This window comes from Ambystoma mexicanum, chromosome 8 (assembly GCF_040938575.1).
Source record: "Ambystoma mexicanum isolate Mex_15411 chromosome 8, UKY_AmexF1_1, whole genome shotgun sequence".
In the NCBI taxonomy this organism is placed as follows: Eukaryota; Metazoa; Chordata; class Amphibia; order Caudata; family Ambystomatidae; genus Ambystoma; species Ambystoma mexicanum.
This window is the reverse complement of record NC_090929.1, coordinates 834357744-834372261: the sequence shown is the minus strand read 5'-3', so window position 1 is coordinate 834372261 and position 14518 is coordinate 834357744. Positions and strand designations below refer to the sequence as shown.

The window sequence follows — 14518 nt, the reverse complement described above, 5'->3', positions numbered from 1 at the left end:
GTTTTGGCCACACCGCATTTTATTCCCAAAATAATTAAGTTTTGACTCCCAATTCCATCTTGACTCGTCATGGAGCCCAGGTGATGGGACAAAATCATAGGCCCAGACTAAGCCAAATTGTGCAACTACAACATTTTTCAACAAGTACACAGTGGGATTACGAAGTCAAATGTTACTGGCCAGCAAATAAATCACTCCACTTTTAGAATTTGCTGGTTACGAAGTAACCAGTTGCATGAGGGAAATACATGCTTATGTCACACAGACTATTGTCTCCAAACTTCTCTCCAGAACACAGAGGCAATAGAAAATCAGCCATTAATTTAAGACTAATAGTGTGCGGTGTCAAACTTACAACACTTGAAAAATAAAAACACACAAACTTGTTTCCAAATTTTCTTTACAAAAAACAAAAACTGCAATATTTAACAAACTACAGCAATGGTTCAACGAGTCCGGGAAAAAATATTATGAACAGAGGGTGGCCAATAAAATTCTTTAAAACATGGAATGTAGCCAAGACATATCTTCATTGCATCCAGTATTAACAGTTTCTCACAAAGTACACGAATGGGACAAACTAGTGAGAATTAACATATTAAATAAGATGGTCTTTATAAGTCAATGCTACTACAAAAAGGTGCCTAAAACTATGAGGTGAGAGACATATCCAAGAAGTGATTAAGGTAGGTGATTGCCAGGGGAAAGTTCAGGGATTTAAAAAACTGCAACGGGCACATCATCTAGAAGTTATTTTGCCCATCCTACTTTGCCTCCCGTCTCCTCTCAACAGGCCACTCCAAAAGTCTCAATCGGAAAAGTCAACATTTAAAAAAATCACCAAACTTCAAGCTATGATCACAACCCCCACAACTCATGAAATTAAAAAAATCCTGTTGCTATCAACCACGTTCATTCAATTATTTTTCTTTAAAAACGTGCCACACCGGTTTGTTCCACCCCATGCTGATGAGTTTACTTGACGTCCAGCTTTGCCATTTCTTGAACATAGATGCCAATGCTCTCACTGTCATACAACAGGAAGTAAATGTTCTTCAATGTGGACGAGCTAGAGCCGACAAAATGACTGGCAATGGCTCGAAGGATCACCTGGGCTGCTGTCTGTTTGGGAAAGCCATTCCTGTGAGGAAAAGAATATACAAGATCAACATAAAAGGCTAGTATGTAGTAAACAACCTAGGGGGAAAATTCAAATACACAGTAGCTCTCCTTAACGAACAATGGCTTCCCTAGTGCCTACTAAACTAGTGATTTTTCAGACTGCAAAAATACATTCTCTAAGCACTGGTTCCTTAAGCCAATAAATGTCCTGCAGTCAAATATGAACGGCCCCTGCTGCTGCATCACATACCTCCAATCCACACAGTGGAAATAGATTAAAGAAAGCACGAGAGAAACATTTCTTGGTGGCCGAGTTCGCCAAAACGAGTTGATGAAACTAGTCCAATCCAGTTAGTTGAATGTGGTCTACTGTGCCCACCCGACTGGTAGGCCCACCTTATTGACTGCAGCCCACAGACCACTGAAGAACCAACAACGCTGTAGGCTACTATGTGCCAATGGTGTAATCGAAGAACAGCCCATTAAATTACTTACCTCTGCAATGGTTTTTTCTGATGGATGTTCCTGACAAATTCCCATTTAGGATATCCTTCCACAGCACAGCTGAGCTTTACCGCTACCAGGGGGCACAGCGTCGCTCAGCCTAAAACCTCTATACATCCCCACATAGGTACAATTTTGCGGCCAGTATATATGGAGGCACTGCTCCCCAGTGACCTCAGTTTCACCCTTTCCAATAGCACACGCAGAGGGGCCACAAAACCAAAGGGGGGTACAAGCCATCTGCCAAGTGGGGCTGGGTAGGGAGGGCGATGAGGAATCAGTGTGAGGAACATCCAGCAGAAAGAACGTTACTGAGAAGTCATTTGTTCTTCTAATGATTCCTTCTTCGCACCGATTTCCCAACTACGATAGACTCCCATAGCAGTTCATGGATCTGGAGGAGAGAGGCGGGCAAGGCCACCATCTATACCATAAAACCATGAAGGACTGACTGCCCTACCCAAGCAGGATTCCAGCCCCGACTCAGAATCCGGGCAGTAATGTTTGACATCCATGTGCAGCAAGGCCCACATAGCTGCCTGGCAAATGTCCACAACAGGGACCACACTCTGCAAGGTACGTTTTTCTAAGTCCAGCTGGTGTGGGACTTCCCAAGACTAGTATTGAGGACCCAAACTCTTAATATAGGCCTATACTACACAAGTCAGTTGAGTGGCTGAGCAGCCAGGCTCATTTTAGGAGGGAGTTATGTGAGCTATGAAACAAGTTACTCACCGGTAACTTGTTCTCCAGCATGAGTCTGGCATGGATTCACATGCGCATGAATATTCCGTCAGGCTGGGAATCCCCAGTAAAGATAAAATAAATCCGTTTCACTTCTGAACTGTCTTTTTTAACAACCAATCATTGGTCTCAGGGTCATACTGCCCCCAGCCAATGACGGCCCACTACCTAAGCACCTCCTTGGGCAGCATCTTCAGATTTGGTAGCACGTAAAGTGGCAGTAGGACCAAGAGAAGAGCAGCAGAGGGGTAGGCGAGAGGGTTCGCATGTGAATCCATGCCAGACCCATGCGGTAGAACAACAGTTACAGGTAACTAACTTGTTCCTTCTCCAGCATGGGGGCTGGCATGGATTCACATGCTCATGAATAAAGAATACATAGCAGTACACATGCACAATCACAGGAGGTGGCAAGGCTCAACATTAATCACTCTTACCTCCTCACCAGGCTCCCCTTCAAGCAAACAGGTTGCGCAGCACTGCTTGGCCGACTCTGGACTCCTCCCTGAAGTCATGTTGCTGCAGTAGAACTTCGTGAAGTGGTGCATCGACCTCCATGTAGCAGCTCTGCAGATGTCAAGCAGGGGCAAACCAGACAGGAACATAGTCGTTTCAGCGATCGCTCTGGTCGAATGGGCTCCGACAGCCAGGCAATGGTCGGTTTGCCAACCAGTGACCATGAGTGATGCAGCCAGAGAGCCACCTAAAAATGGAAGTCTTCGAGAGGGCCTTCTCATGGATCACAGGGCCAAAGTTACAAAAAGTTGCGACGTCTTCCGAAAACTCTTGTGCAGTCCACATAGAACTTTAGCGCTCTAGCCACATCCAGCGAGTGCAAAATCCTCAGCCTGCAACAAAGGCGCCGGGAAGAATACAGGTAACACCAAGGGGTCATTTAGATGAAAGTCCAACAGCACCTTGGGCATGAAGGAGGGGTGCGTCCGTAGCACTACCCTCGCGGAATGCCAAATAAGGTGGGTTACAAGAGAGGGCCTGGATCTCTCCCACTCGTGCAGCAGCGATGGCCACATGAAAAGCTGTTTTCCACAACAAAAATTGCGCCAAATGCATAGATTGGAACGGAGGACCCAAGAGCGTGATCAGCACCACATTGAGCCCCCACGTCCGGTCCGGAGCCTTCCCTGGTGGGAACGAGCAAAATAGTCCTTTGACGAACTCCTTGACCAATCGATGAAACCATAAGGATGAGTGTCCAGGAGATCTGGTGTAGCGGGAGACAGCCGCCAGATGAACTTTGATTGGCGCATGGGCCAGTCGTAGAGGGACGATCTTCTGAGCACGGCACCAGACGGCAAACCTCTTCCATTTGTGCTCGTAGCATTTGAGAGTAGAGTAAACTCTGGCCTTGGCAAGCACCTCCTTACAATCCGCAGGGAGATCGTAACCCCCAAACGCTACCGCTGCAGGAGCCAGGCCTTTAGGTTCAGCGATACTGGGACGTGGTGTAGAATCGCGCCTCCTTCCCTGGCAAGAAGATCTGCTTGACTGGAGGGGACGCCGACATGTCCAGAAGGTCCGGGTACCATATCTGCCTCAGCCACGCCAGTGAGCCGGGGATCATCCGGCATCAGGACAGTCTGAGTTGACTGACTAATCGAAGAAGCAACGCATACAGAAACAGCCTGTCCCAAGGGAAGGAGAACACCCCCCCCCCCACCGCCCCCCCCAATGTACCCCGGCTAGCACACCTCCAGCACTTGGTGTTCATTGCAAACAGATCAATCTGGGGATTGCTCCATCTGCAGAACAGTTGATCCACTTGGTCCTGCTAAATTTACCACTTGTGGCAAGAGCGCAGCTCCCTGCTGAGAGTCGGCACCAGTGTTCTTCACTCCTGCCAGATGAAACGAGATGAGGAACATACCCTGTGCTACGGCCCAGTGCCTCTTTGGAGAGTGCCGGGGATATGTTTTCCCCCCCATCTGCTTCCAGATGTAGAACATCGTGGTGGTATGGTCTGTGAAAGACCCGTACCACCTTGCCCTGGAGGGATGGAAGAAAGGACTTGAGGGGCCCAAAACACTGCCCGCAGCTCCAACACGATGTGCAACGTCTTCTCCTCCAGTAACCACAGGCCTCTTGCATGAAGATCTCCGTTGTACGCTCCCCATCCTTTCAGGGAGGCGTCTGCCATGACCATCTCCTGATAAAGTGGGGTCTGTAAATCTGCACCTGCGGACAGATATGTGCGCACCCCACCACTGTATCGCGACAAACTCAAGTGTGATCTTGTCCTCAAAGCTTCCCGACACTTTGTCCAACGGGCGTCGAGGAACTCCTGCAGCGGGCGCATCCGTAGCCGGCACAGCCGAATGAGGTATATGCATGACGACATCATGCCGAGTAGGGACTTTATGGACCTCACCCTTGCAACCAAGGCCAATAGCAGTTGTACCTTGCCTAGGATGGCCGTGATCCTCACGTCCAATGGAGACGCCAGGCACGACACTTGAGACGGGCTTCCAGAAACAAGAGCATCCTGCGATGGAGTCAAGCAGGACTTGGCAAAGTTTAGAGTGAACCGCAGTTCCGTCAGGAGTTGGACTGTCATTGTCGTGTGGTCGACTGCAATGTCTTTTGAGTTCACTCGGATGAGCCAGTCGTCCAGGTACGGGTACACATGGATCCCCACGTAGACACAGCTGCGCCGGGGCCAGGCACAGACTTCAACCCAAAGGGAAGGGCCTTGAACTGGTAGTGTTGTCCTTGAACCACGAAGCATAGGTACTTGCGGTGTCCCTGGTGTATGGGGGGGGATGTGAAAATAGGCATCGTCCAAGTCCAGCGACAATAGAAAATCCCCCTCTTCCAGCTGTCCTAGCACGTGCTAAAGAGTCATGATCCGAAACTTTGCAGACAGCGGAGGTCCAGAATGGGCCTCCAACCGCCAGTCTTCTTTCTGACGAAAAAGTAACAAGAGTACACTCCTGAGCCCCGGAATCTTTGGGATGAGCTTGATCGCCCTTTTCTGATCATGGCCCATACCTCAAGCAGCAGCAGAGAGATGTGGTTTTCCGGATGGGCCACTGGTGGTATCCGTGGACACTTAACTAGAGTGTGCCCATAGACAAGAGCATCCAGCACCGACCGGTCAGTGAGATAGTCTTCCACGTGCTGACAAAGTTTGCCAGCCACCCTCCCACCGGGGTGCACGGGTGGGGGCCTGACTCCACGGCCGGTTCAATCTTGTTTAGACATCGAAGTGCCTCCTTGGGGACCTTGGCGGCGACTACGTCAACCTCCAGACTTGGCGCGGTACCTGTAGGTCTCCTGGGCCGAAGAGCAGGAGGGCTGGCGGTAGGCCGATGCACCTCCTCAGAATCCTTTAGAGGAACCTTGGGATTTAAGTCCAAAAGGACGGCCGTCGTTGCTGAAGCATGCCCAAGGCACAAGCCGCCTCGGTGTCCACTTTGATGGGCTGAAGAAACTCGTCCACAGTCTTGCCAAACAAATTGTCCCCATCGAAGCGCATGTCCAACACCCTCGACTGAACATCCTGGCAAAAATTGGTGGTCCTCAAGCCAGCCTCGCCGACAAAAGGCAAACACTGTTGCCCATTTGGCAGAATCCCGTATCGGCAATGTCCGTGGCTACTTTAATGGCGTGGGCCGAAGCCACCGCGTCTTCCTGTAGAATCTCCAACAGCTCAGCAGGAACTCCAGGAGGGGGGGCCCCATCTTAAACCAAAGTTCCCTGTCGTAACGTACCACGATGGCGAGGGAGTTGGCAGTATTTATGGTCATTGCCGCCGACGTAATCACTCTTCGCCACATGGAGGGGAAGAGTGGAGGCTACCGACAAGGATGAACCCGAAGACAACTTCTTGGCTGCCGCCGAAACCACAGAGTCTGGAGACGGCCAGGACCGTAAGCACTTGGGCGCAGAGTCCAGCACTCAATCTCGTAGCAATCCCTCTTCGGATTCTTCATGAGAGACAAGCCCTCGTCCTAAATGTCATCCAGTAATGGGATCAACAGCATGGTCTTCAGCTTCACCAGGTCTGAGGCCCTGGAGATCATGACGTGGAACCAGCTAACCTCGTCGGTCAGTGACTATCTGGCTGGCTAGACGCGAGATCCCCAGGCCACCGTAGTCGTCCATGCCAGTGCCAGTCGTCATGCCCAGTTTCCAGGTCATCCCTCGGTGGGGGAGAGGGAGGCAAGGGGTGGTGAACTCTCCCCTTGAATGGTGGTTCCTCCGATGGCCTCGGAGCCACAGGCGGGGCAGCCAGCGCAAGGGGCATGCTGGTCTGGATTTCTGAGCACAGGATATGCAGAGCCCCGAGATAGCCCCAGGAGGCTGCTGGGGTGGAGACGAAGGGGCCCAGGGCGTTTGCAGCATAGGCTGGTCTGCTCCGTTGTCACCGCCCTGTTGCGCCTAGTCAGCCTCCTCGTCGTCACCTTCGTGGGGATACCCCCACCCCGTAAGGCCTGCTCTCGATGCATCTCCCTTTCTAGAGGGCCGGCAGGCTGGTGAGCGCTTCCTCTGAGGAAAATGTCCATGCCCTGGAGGACTACCGTGCCCACCCTCCCCTTCTCTGCAACCAAGGGGGACAGTTCCGGTGAAATGATGGGCATCCCTTTCTCCGGTGTCTTCTCGATGGGCTGGAAGGAAGAATCCCTCCTGGCAGGCAGGGAATACTTCAGGGTCATGCCCTGCGAATATGCCCCGGCAGCCTTTGTGAAGGATGCCGCCACCACTTCGATGGAAGTGTGGGCCTTTGGTTGGTGCACCTGGGCCTTCGTGGTCCTGGCTGCATCCTCACCTTAGGGGGAGAGTCGGGCCCCAGGTCCTCCTTCACCTTCTCCGTCGGGTCAATATGGGACTTCTCCAAAAGCTTGTCCAGATGGTCCGACTAACTCTTCTTTGAAGAACCTGAGCAGTCCCGGAGGCAGTGGCCTTGCAGCGTTCAGCCTTATATTGGGCCCCTGAGGGGAGGTGCCCTCAAAGGTCTTAGACCGCTCAGCTTTCTTCTTCTGGGCAGGAGGAGGCATGCTGCCTGGACTCACCCAGAGTAAGGGCCTTGGCCTGCAGCCACTCGTTGAGGCGCTTGCATCGGTCAGCCCACGTGTGCGTCACCATCTCCCAACAAGCCACGCAGTCGTCCTCCACATGCATCTGGTCCCAACGCAGGCAGTAGAGGCACAAGGACTGTCCATCGTCCGAAAAGACATTCTGTAGGTTGCAGCCGGGGCAAACCTGCGAGGCGCAGAGTCCTCCTTCTCCTCCACCATGACACACGAAGTAGACCTCGAAGATGATTCTGGAATCCTCCAAGAAGAAACTAGTAGTAAAAGCTCAAGAGGTATAGCACAAGGACTCCCAACACTTGAACGTGCAGTAAGAATCTAACGATGGCTGCCAGAGGAAGGGCTTAGGTAGAGGACAGTCATTGGCTAGGGGCAGTATGACCCAGAGACCAGCGATTGATTGTTAGGAGAAAGACAGTTCAAAAGTGAAACTGATTCTCTCTTCACCAAGGATTCCCAGCCTGACGACAGGGAATATTCATGAGCATGTGAATCCATGCCAGACCCCATGCTGGAGAACTAGCAATGTTTGTGAATGGGGGCGTCAAAGTAAGCGCCCTCCACATCCAACGACAGTCACCCTTCTACAGTTGGCCGAGCACATGCTGCAACGTGACCATCCTGAATATCTGTGACTTGACTAACTTGTTGAGCCGTCGTAGATGGAGGATCTTCGTCTTAGCAGAAGGAATCTTAAGTAAACTCCGGAGCCCCGGAGTCGCTTCAGAACCAGTAATATTTACCGACACAAAATGTGTGTCCATGGGTGAGAGCGTCCAGCACCCATCGATTGGTGGAGATATTTTACAACACGCTCATGGTTCGCCAGCCGGCTTCCCACCGGGGTGAAGGCCCAACATCTTGGTCGGTTCAGTCCTGCCTGGAGGCCAGCGTGCCACCCCGGGAGCCTTGATGACTGCAGCCACCCCCGAGGGCCCTGAACGACCCCTGTAGGCTTCCTGGATCATGGAACGAGCGGGTTGGCGGCAAGAGAGCGATCCACCACCAAAACTCTTCCAAGCACTCCCCGACTTCCCCCTGAGGAACAAAAGGACGGACAGTGCTGTTGCAGCATGCCCAGGGAACAGCCAGTCTATGTCGGCTTGAAAAGATTAGTCGACTGCCTTGCTGAAAAGATGTCTGTCAAACAGCATTTCCAGGACGCTCATCTGGACACCTTACCTGAAGTTGGTGGCCTTCAGCCAGCCACGATGTCCAGGGCCACAGTGATGGCTTGGTGTCGGACCATCTCACCTTTCTGCAGGATCTCTGTTGCCTCTTCGTTTGTCCTCAGGGAGGAAATCCAGAATCAAAGCCATCTTGTACCATAGCTCCCAGTCATTGGCTGCCTTGACCGTCGTTGCCAAGTAAAATGACCTTCCATCCAACAGCATCCACTTTCTTCCCCTCGCCATCCAGGGGAAAGGAGATGTAAGACGACAAATTGGACGACTTCTTCCTTGCCGCAACTGAGACCACCGAGTCCGGCAATGGTTGCGGCCTCAACATTTGGATGCAGGCTGGCAGTTCTCCAGACTGTCCCTCTTTGCCGGTGCCGAGGAGGGGTTCTTCAGAAGTGCCAAACCCTCATCCAAGATGTCGTCCAGGAGCAGTACTGACAGAATGATCTTCCTTTTCGCCTCCCGGCATTGGAAGCCTTCCTTTTTCTTCTCTTCCAAAGTGAACTGAAAAAGTTCAACGCACGGGCGATCATGGAGTGGAAGGAACCCACTTCGTCCGGCAGAGAAGCCCTTGGTGGCGGAGAGAGTCCACAGTCATCAGTAGCCGTGTCTGTCCCCATGTCTCTGGGGGGGCGGGGGGATTGTTGGGGTAGTGTATGCCGTGGGAGGGGGACAGTGCCAGTTGGAATGGAGCCGTAGGGTGCCTCCGTTTCTTCAGTGGTGGCCCTGGTATCAGTGGTGTCGTCGGCATCCTCTTCTGAATCGACAGAATATCCTGCGCCAGGTCTCTGGGCGGTGCCCAGGGGAATAGGGTCACTAGGTCCAGCACCTATGTCATCGCCCCCCTACTTCGGGACCTCCGGGGGCAATCCCTCGACATTCTCGCCATCACACATCTCCTCCGGGATGGTGTGGACAGAAACACCCTCATCGAACAAAGAAATATTTGTGCCCTGCAGATCTACCTGCCCCCTTTTTAGGTCCCGAAGGGGTGGCTTTGGGCTGAGGTCTGGCATCCTCCTCTCCAGAGTCTTCCCCATTGGCTTGGCAGAAGCCTCCTGCCGGAAAGCGAGTGCCACCCTGGCCGCCACAAGGGCAGCCTGGACCGGGTCAGCCCCCTTCACCTTCAAGAGGGCGGCAGCAACCAGATGGAAGATGACGTCTTGGCCTGAACCACCAGGGCCTTAGATGGCAGGACTGACACCTTGTCCCGTTTGGCCTTCTCCGGTTTCTCTCACAGCTTCCTCGGGGTAGCCGACTTTCTCTCGATCGAACACAAAGGATGATGGCTGAGGAATTGAGGCCGACGAACACGCCCAGACCTTCCCGGGACCCGCTTGCATGGCGACCCCGGCGGAAGTGGACTCTGCTTGGCCTCGTCTTGCGCACCACCCCCCCCCCCCCCCCATGGACAGAGCGCCCTCAAAGGACTTAGAAGCCCACTCTGCCAGACAGGGTAGAGGCCTTGGCTTTGAGCTACGTCGTCAGCCGGAGGAGTCATTCCTTGTTAGGAAGAATTCTCCCAAATGCCAATTACTCCCACCTTAGAGCCCTGCAGCTCTTTTGCTAAACTGTGGGACTTTGAACTTTCTAATTCTGTGTGTTTTAATCGCGTGTTTTCTTTGGTTATGGAGTTTTAGACAACTCCGTAGGCATCATCTTTTCATGTGCGTCACACAACACCCTCAGTGCAGTGGCACACGGAAACCTTTTCAGGCTTTCCCAAGGTTTAAATGCCTTCTCTGGGATAAACTGTTTCCCCAGAGTAAGTAAAGTTAAATTGACTTTACTAGTCTTTAAATTCCTAGACCCCCCATTTTACAATAGAGTGCTGGAGGGGTTACCTAGTATCCCCTATGTCTAGATACTCATAGCAGTCAAAGGCTACCCTTTCCTCTCGAAATGGCTGGTGACAGTGGTTTTACAACAAACTACCATGATTTTTCCTGCAGAGCCATGTTTTTCAAGATGGCGTCTCTCAAACAGGTCCCAGGCTTATTTTTTCGCCATTACTTTGTGGAAAGGTCCTTCTAGAGTTTCTCTGCGCCCCAAACCAGGTTTGGTCCCTTCGTTTCATCGCCTTTGGCAGGCTTCAGGACTGAAGACCGCCTCTGGCGCCCGAGTGTTGGCAGTGAGGGAGGTGCCTGAAATTCCTTGTGCTTGGTCTCCTAGCAGACACTCTAGCGTGATTGGCTGGCTGACCGTCCAGCAAGGACAGCCACCCTGCTGAGTGAGTGGCAGCTAGGCTGGAATGAATGTGAGGAAACTAGATAAGGCAAGTCTCTTGGCTTGGAAGGCAGTCGACCGCTTGAACGAAAGATCTGAAGACGAACTTGAAGAGGACAGCTGCTGCAACTCCTGGACCATTGGTTTGCCCGGTGAAGCCCTGCTGAAGGTCGGAATTACAAAGAGTTGGGCTGGAACCGGAATAACCATGGAGAGGGGTGGGAAACACCAGTTTGTGTGCTTTACGACAGCTACCGGAATTGAAGATTTGCCAAGTGCCACCTTTGACCAGTCCCAGTGCAGGAGTCCCTCTGACATCCTCCCTCTTGTCCCCAGGACCGAGGCTCAGGAACAGCGAGATCTGCAGGAAATGCCAGGAACAGAAGTCTTCAGCTGCATCTTTTTCTTCATTGTAAATTACTGTGAAAACACGACCGAGAGAACTTACCTCTCACTGCGAAAGTGCTTGGAACTTTGGCAACTTGTATGCCTAGTCAGCTTGTGACCCAACATATGAATCTTTCTTTTACAAAATACTTCTGAGAACTTTGGCAAATACGTTTCCGTTTAACAACCAGAACGGCTTTATCCTATGCAAGACTTTGGCCTAACCCATTGCACTGAACTGACTCCTCGGTGAACTAACTATTTGCACTGTCTAAGAGTAACTAATCTTTATTAACCTATGCCTTTTTGTTCCTACTTCAAAGTACTCTGAATGCCATTTTGCTCCTCCTTCAAAGTAGTTTAAATGCCTCAGAACCAGTGTAAAGTACTGAAATATATTTTTGTGTCATATTGATTGCCTCCTTCTAGTGAATGTTTTATAACTGACTGAAATAATTTAATAAGTGTTTTACCAAGAAGCCTTAAGTGTAAGTTTATTTGAATACTTGCAATTGTAGACCTGTGTAACAACATTACAGCTCGCATTCCCTCTTGAGATCAGCCTGGCTGCTCAGCTCTGCTACCAAAAACTGTGGTACAGACTTATACCAAAGGTTGGTTTTGCTTACACCTGTAGTCAGTTGTGTGTAGTGGTCCCAAAGGCTACTGCATACAAGCTCGGCCTAACAATCCTCCATCGTGCGCTTGGAGAAGCCACGGCAGATCTCACAATCTCCTTCCTTGTGCATCAGGTGTGCATTAGGAGTAGACAATACAGGCACTGCAAATGCTGGTCATCCGTGAAATATTCTGCAAACTGCAGCTAGTGCACAGCTTGAATAGGGATGCTCAGTCCTGGTGGCCTTATGGACTTCTTGGAAGTTTCTAGAAGAATCACTTGACGATTTCTGCCCTGGAGAGCAGATTAAAGGGGGCCGGTTTTTCAGCATCTTTAGTCGGATTGGTAAACGATGGAGCCCACAGGCTCGATTGAAACGAAAACAGTTTTCCTACCCCAAAAAAGCGTGAAAAATGCAGAAAGCTTGAAGAGCAAAACATTCACTGGGGCAGTATGACCCAGAGCTCAGTGATTGGTTTGTAGGAGAAAAACAGTTTATAAACTAAAGTGAAACTGTTCTTTTAACGTGGATTCCCAACCTGACAGGGAATATTCATGAGCATGTGAATCCATGCCAGACCCCATGCTGGAGAAGAACGTTACTAAAAGTTCTGAGTTTGGAAAAGTTTGCATATATGTTTCAGATGGTTTAGATTTGTTACTGAAAAAGCTATTCTTATGTTACTTCAACTGTGGTTTATTATCCCAAAAATATTGCTGTTCTATTGTTTTACTGTGTTATAATACTGACTTGAAAGCAACAGTGTGCCCTAGTGTGTACATGTAAAAGAACTATTTTGTATACAACTTCCAGGCGTATCAGTGTTATCTTGGACTAGGCGTATGCACATTCTTCTTAGATCACTACAGCCCTCCTTCGTTAGACTAAGCCTGGCTGATCAACAGTGTGGTTCAGGCTAAATACAAGTAATGCAATCCTGTACACCCAAGGTGGGTGTCTCTCCCTCCCCCCCAGTGCTGTCTCAGACAGTAGGTGGGCATTTCCGAGGGCCCAAGTTCGTTTAAGACAGGACAGTGGAAAGCAATAAGTTGGGTCGACTAATATGGAGTAGGCAGGGTGGTGGCAATACTAACAAATGATCGTGGCGTTTAAGAGGCATAGGGAAGATGAGAGCGTGCAGCAGAGAGGAGACACTGTTGTATTATGAAACCCCTCATAATCAGATCAATACCAAGCATAAAATGATGTAAATTGGCCCCCTAAATAAGTGAACACACTGGTACCCTCCGTTTAAAACCTTTGTGGAGGATGTAGTTTTAAAAAAATAATAAAATACCGCTCCAAAGCTGGAGAACTTATGTGCCCAGCTGTAAAAAGCATGTTTTTATAGACAGCTTACCTGCCACTTGGAAAAGTAGGGAACGCAACAGACTTCAGCTTTTTATCCTCAGCAGCTGACAAGCAATTCTTGACCGTCTTCTCTAGCTGTTCTTCACACTTGTCTGATCCCCACTGTGGGATGTGGCAGTGAATGACAAACTTTGCAGATAGTCCATTGGCTTGACTGAGAGCAGCTGTGGAATAAAAAGAAAAACAATTCAGATATAGCTCCTGCTCAATTTTATTAAGACCACACACACACACACACACACACACACACACACACACACACACACACACACACGACCACACACACACACACACGACCACACACACACACACACGACCACACACACACAACCACACGACCACACGAACACACACACACACACACACACACGACCACACACACACACACACACACACACACACACACACACACACATCATTCTAGGTGTGCCTAGTAATGGCTTGAGCTCTCTACCAAAGGACTTGGAGATATGCATCATAGGGTGCTGTGATTTAAAAGGAGGTCATCATGGTGAAAGCTCAATTATAGCAGCAACCATTTTGATGTATTTGCTGAAAGTTGGCAAGAGCTATTGTAGGTTTTAAAAAGCATCTAGGTTTGGTTCATTGACAGATTGCGTTGCATTATATGTGATTTGTAACCCTTAGGCTGGTGGGATCAACTAGCCTCCAGACAAACTATTTTGACGCAACCTACAACTTGCTGCAACTTCCCAAGTCTGGAGAAGCCCAATACCCAAACCACCCTCTAGTTATGGCTGGAGGGAGAGGAGGTTTTCTACCAACTGTTGTGCTTTTTTAAATTTTTTTTTTTTTTAAATCAAACATGGTGGCTCGTATTTCTTGTGTGGTTGTCATTTGTTAGCCCTAGTTCTACCATTCAGGGAGTGGGGGGGGGGGGGGGGTGTATGGAGGGAAGAGTCTGAATGTGCTTTATACCTCGGGTGTCCCCCGCCTAGGCTCCAGTGTGTCTGAAGGCAGGAAGTAGGGGAGGAGATTTACACTCCTGTGCTTGACTAGCAGAGTGCCTGAATGGAACCAGTTCCCACTGTGGGGCCGGCTGTCCTGATTGGACTGCCAACCACCCCTTTCTGTAAGCTGGTAGGAGAGTTTGAAGAGGAGTGAATGGGAAACAAAAAGGTGAGGTCCCTGGGGCAGAAGGTAAGTTGACCACTGGAATAGAAGATCCAAAAGGTGAAGCAACCACTGCTGTCCTGACCCAGTTTTCTTATCGGCAGGGGAGCTCCGAAGAAGACTCCTTCCCTTTGGCTGGTGGGACCAACCAGCCTTGAGACGAACTGCAGATCGAGCC

At 50.4% G+C, this 14518-nt stretch overlaps 1 protein-coding gene across 2 annotated transcripts in view; it reads right to left on the bottom strand.

Moving 5' to 3' along the window:
- Positions 1-383: 383 nt before the first annotated feature.
- Positions 384-14518, bottom strand: part of MACROH2A2 (macroH2A.2 histone) — a 64638-nt gene continuing 50503 nt past the window's right edge. For both annotated transcript variants that reach the window (XM_069610709.1, XM_069610710.1), the window contains 2 exons: positions 13196-13370; positions 384-1141 (listed from right to left, as the gene is read on the bottom strand). In XM_069610709.1, coding sequence (XP_069466810.1) covers positions 976-1141; positions 13196-13370 — 341 coding nt within the window. In that variant the 3' untranslated portion in view covers positions 384-975. The remainder of the gene's footprint in view (positions 1142-13195; positions 13371-14518) is intronic.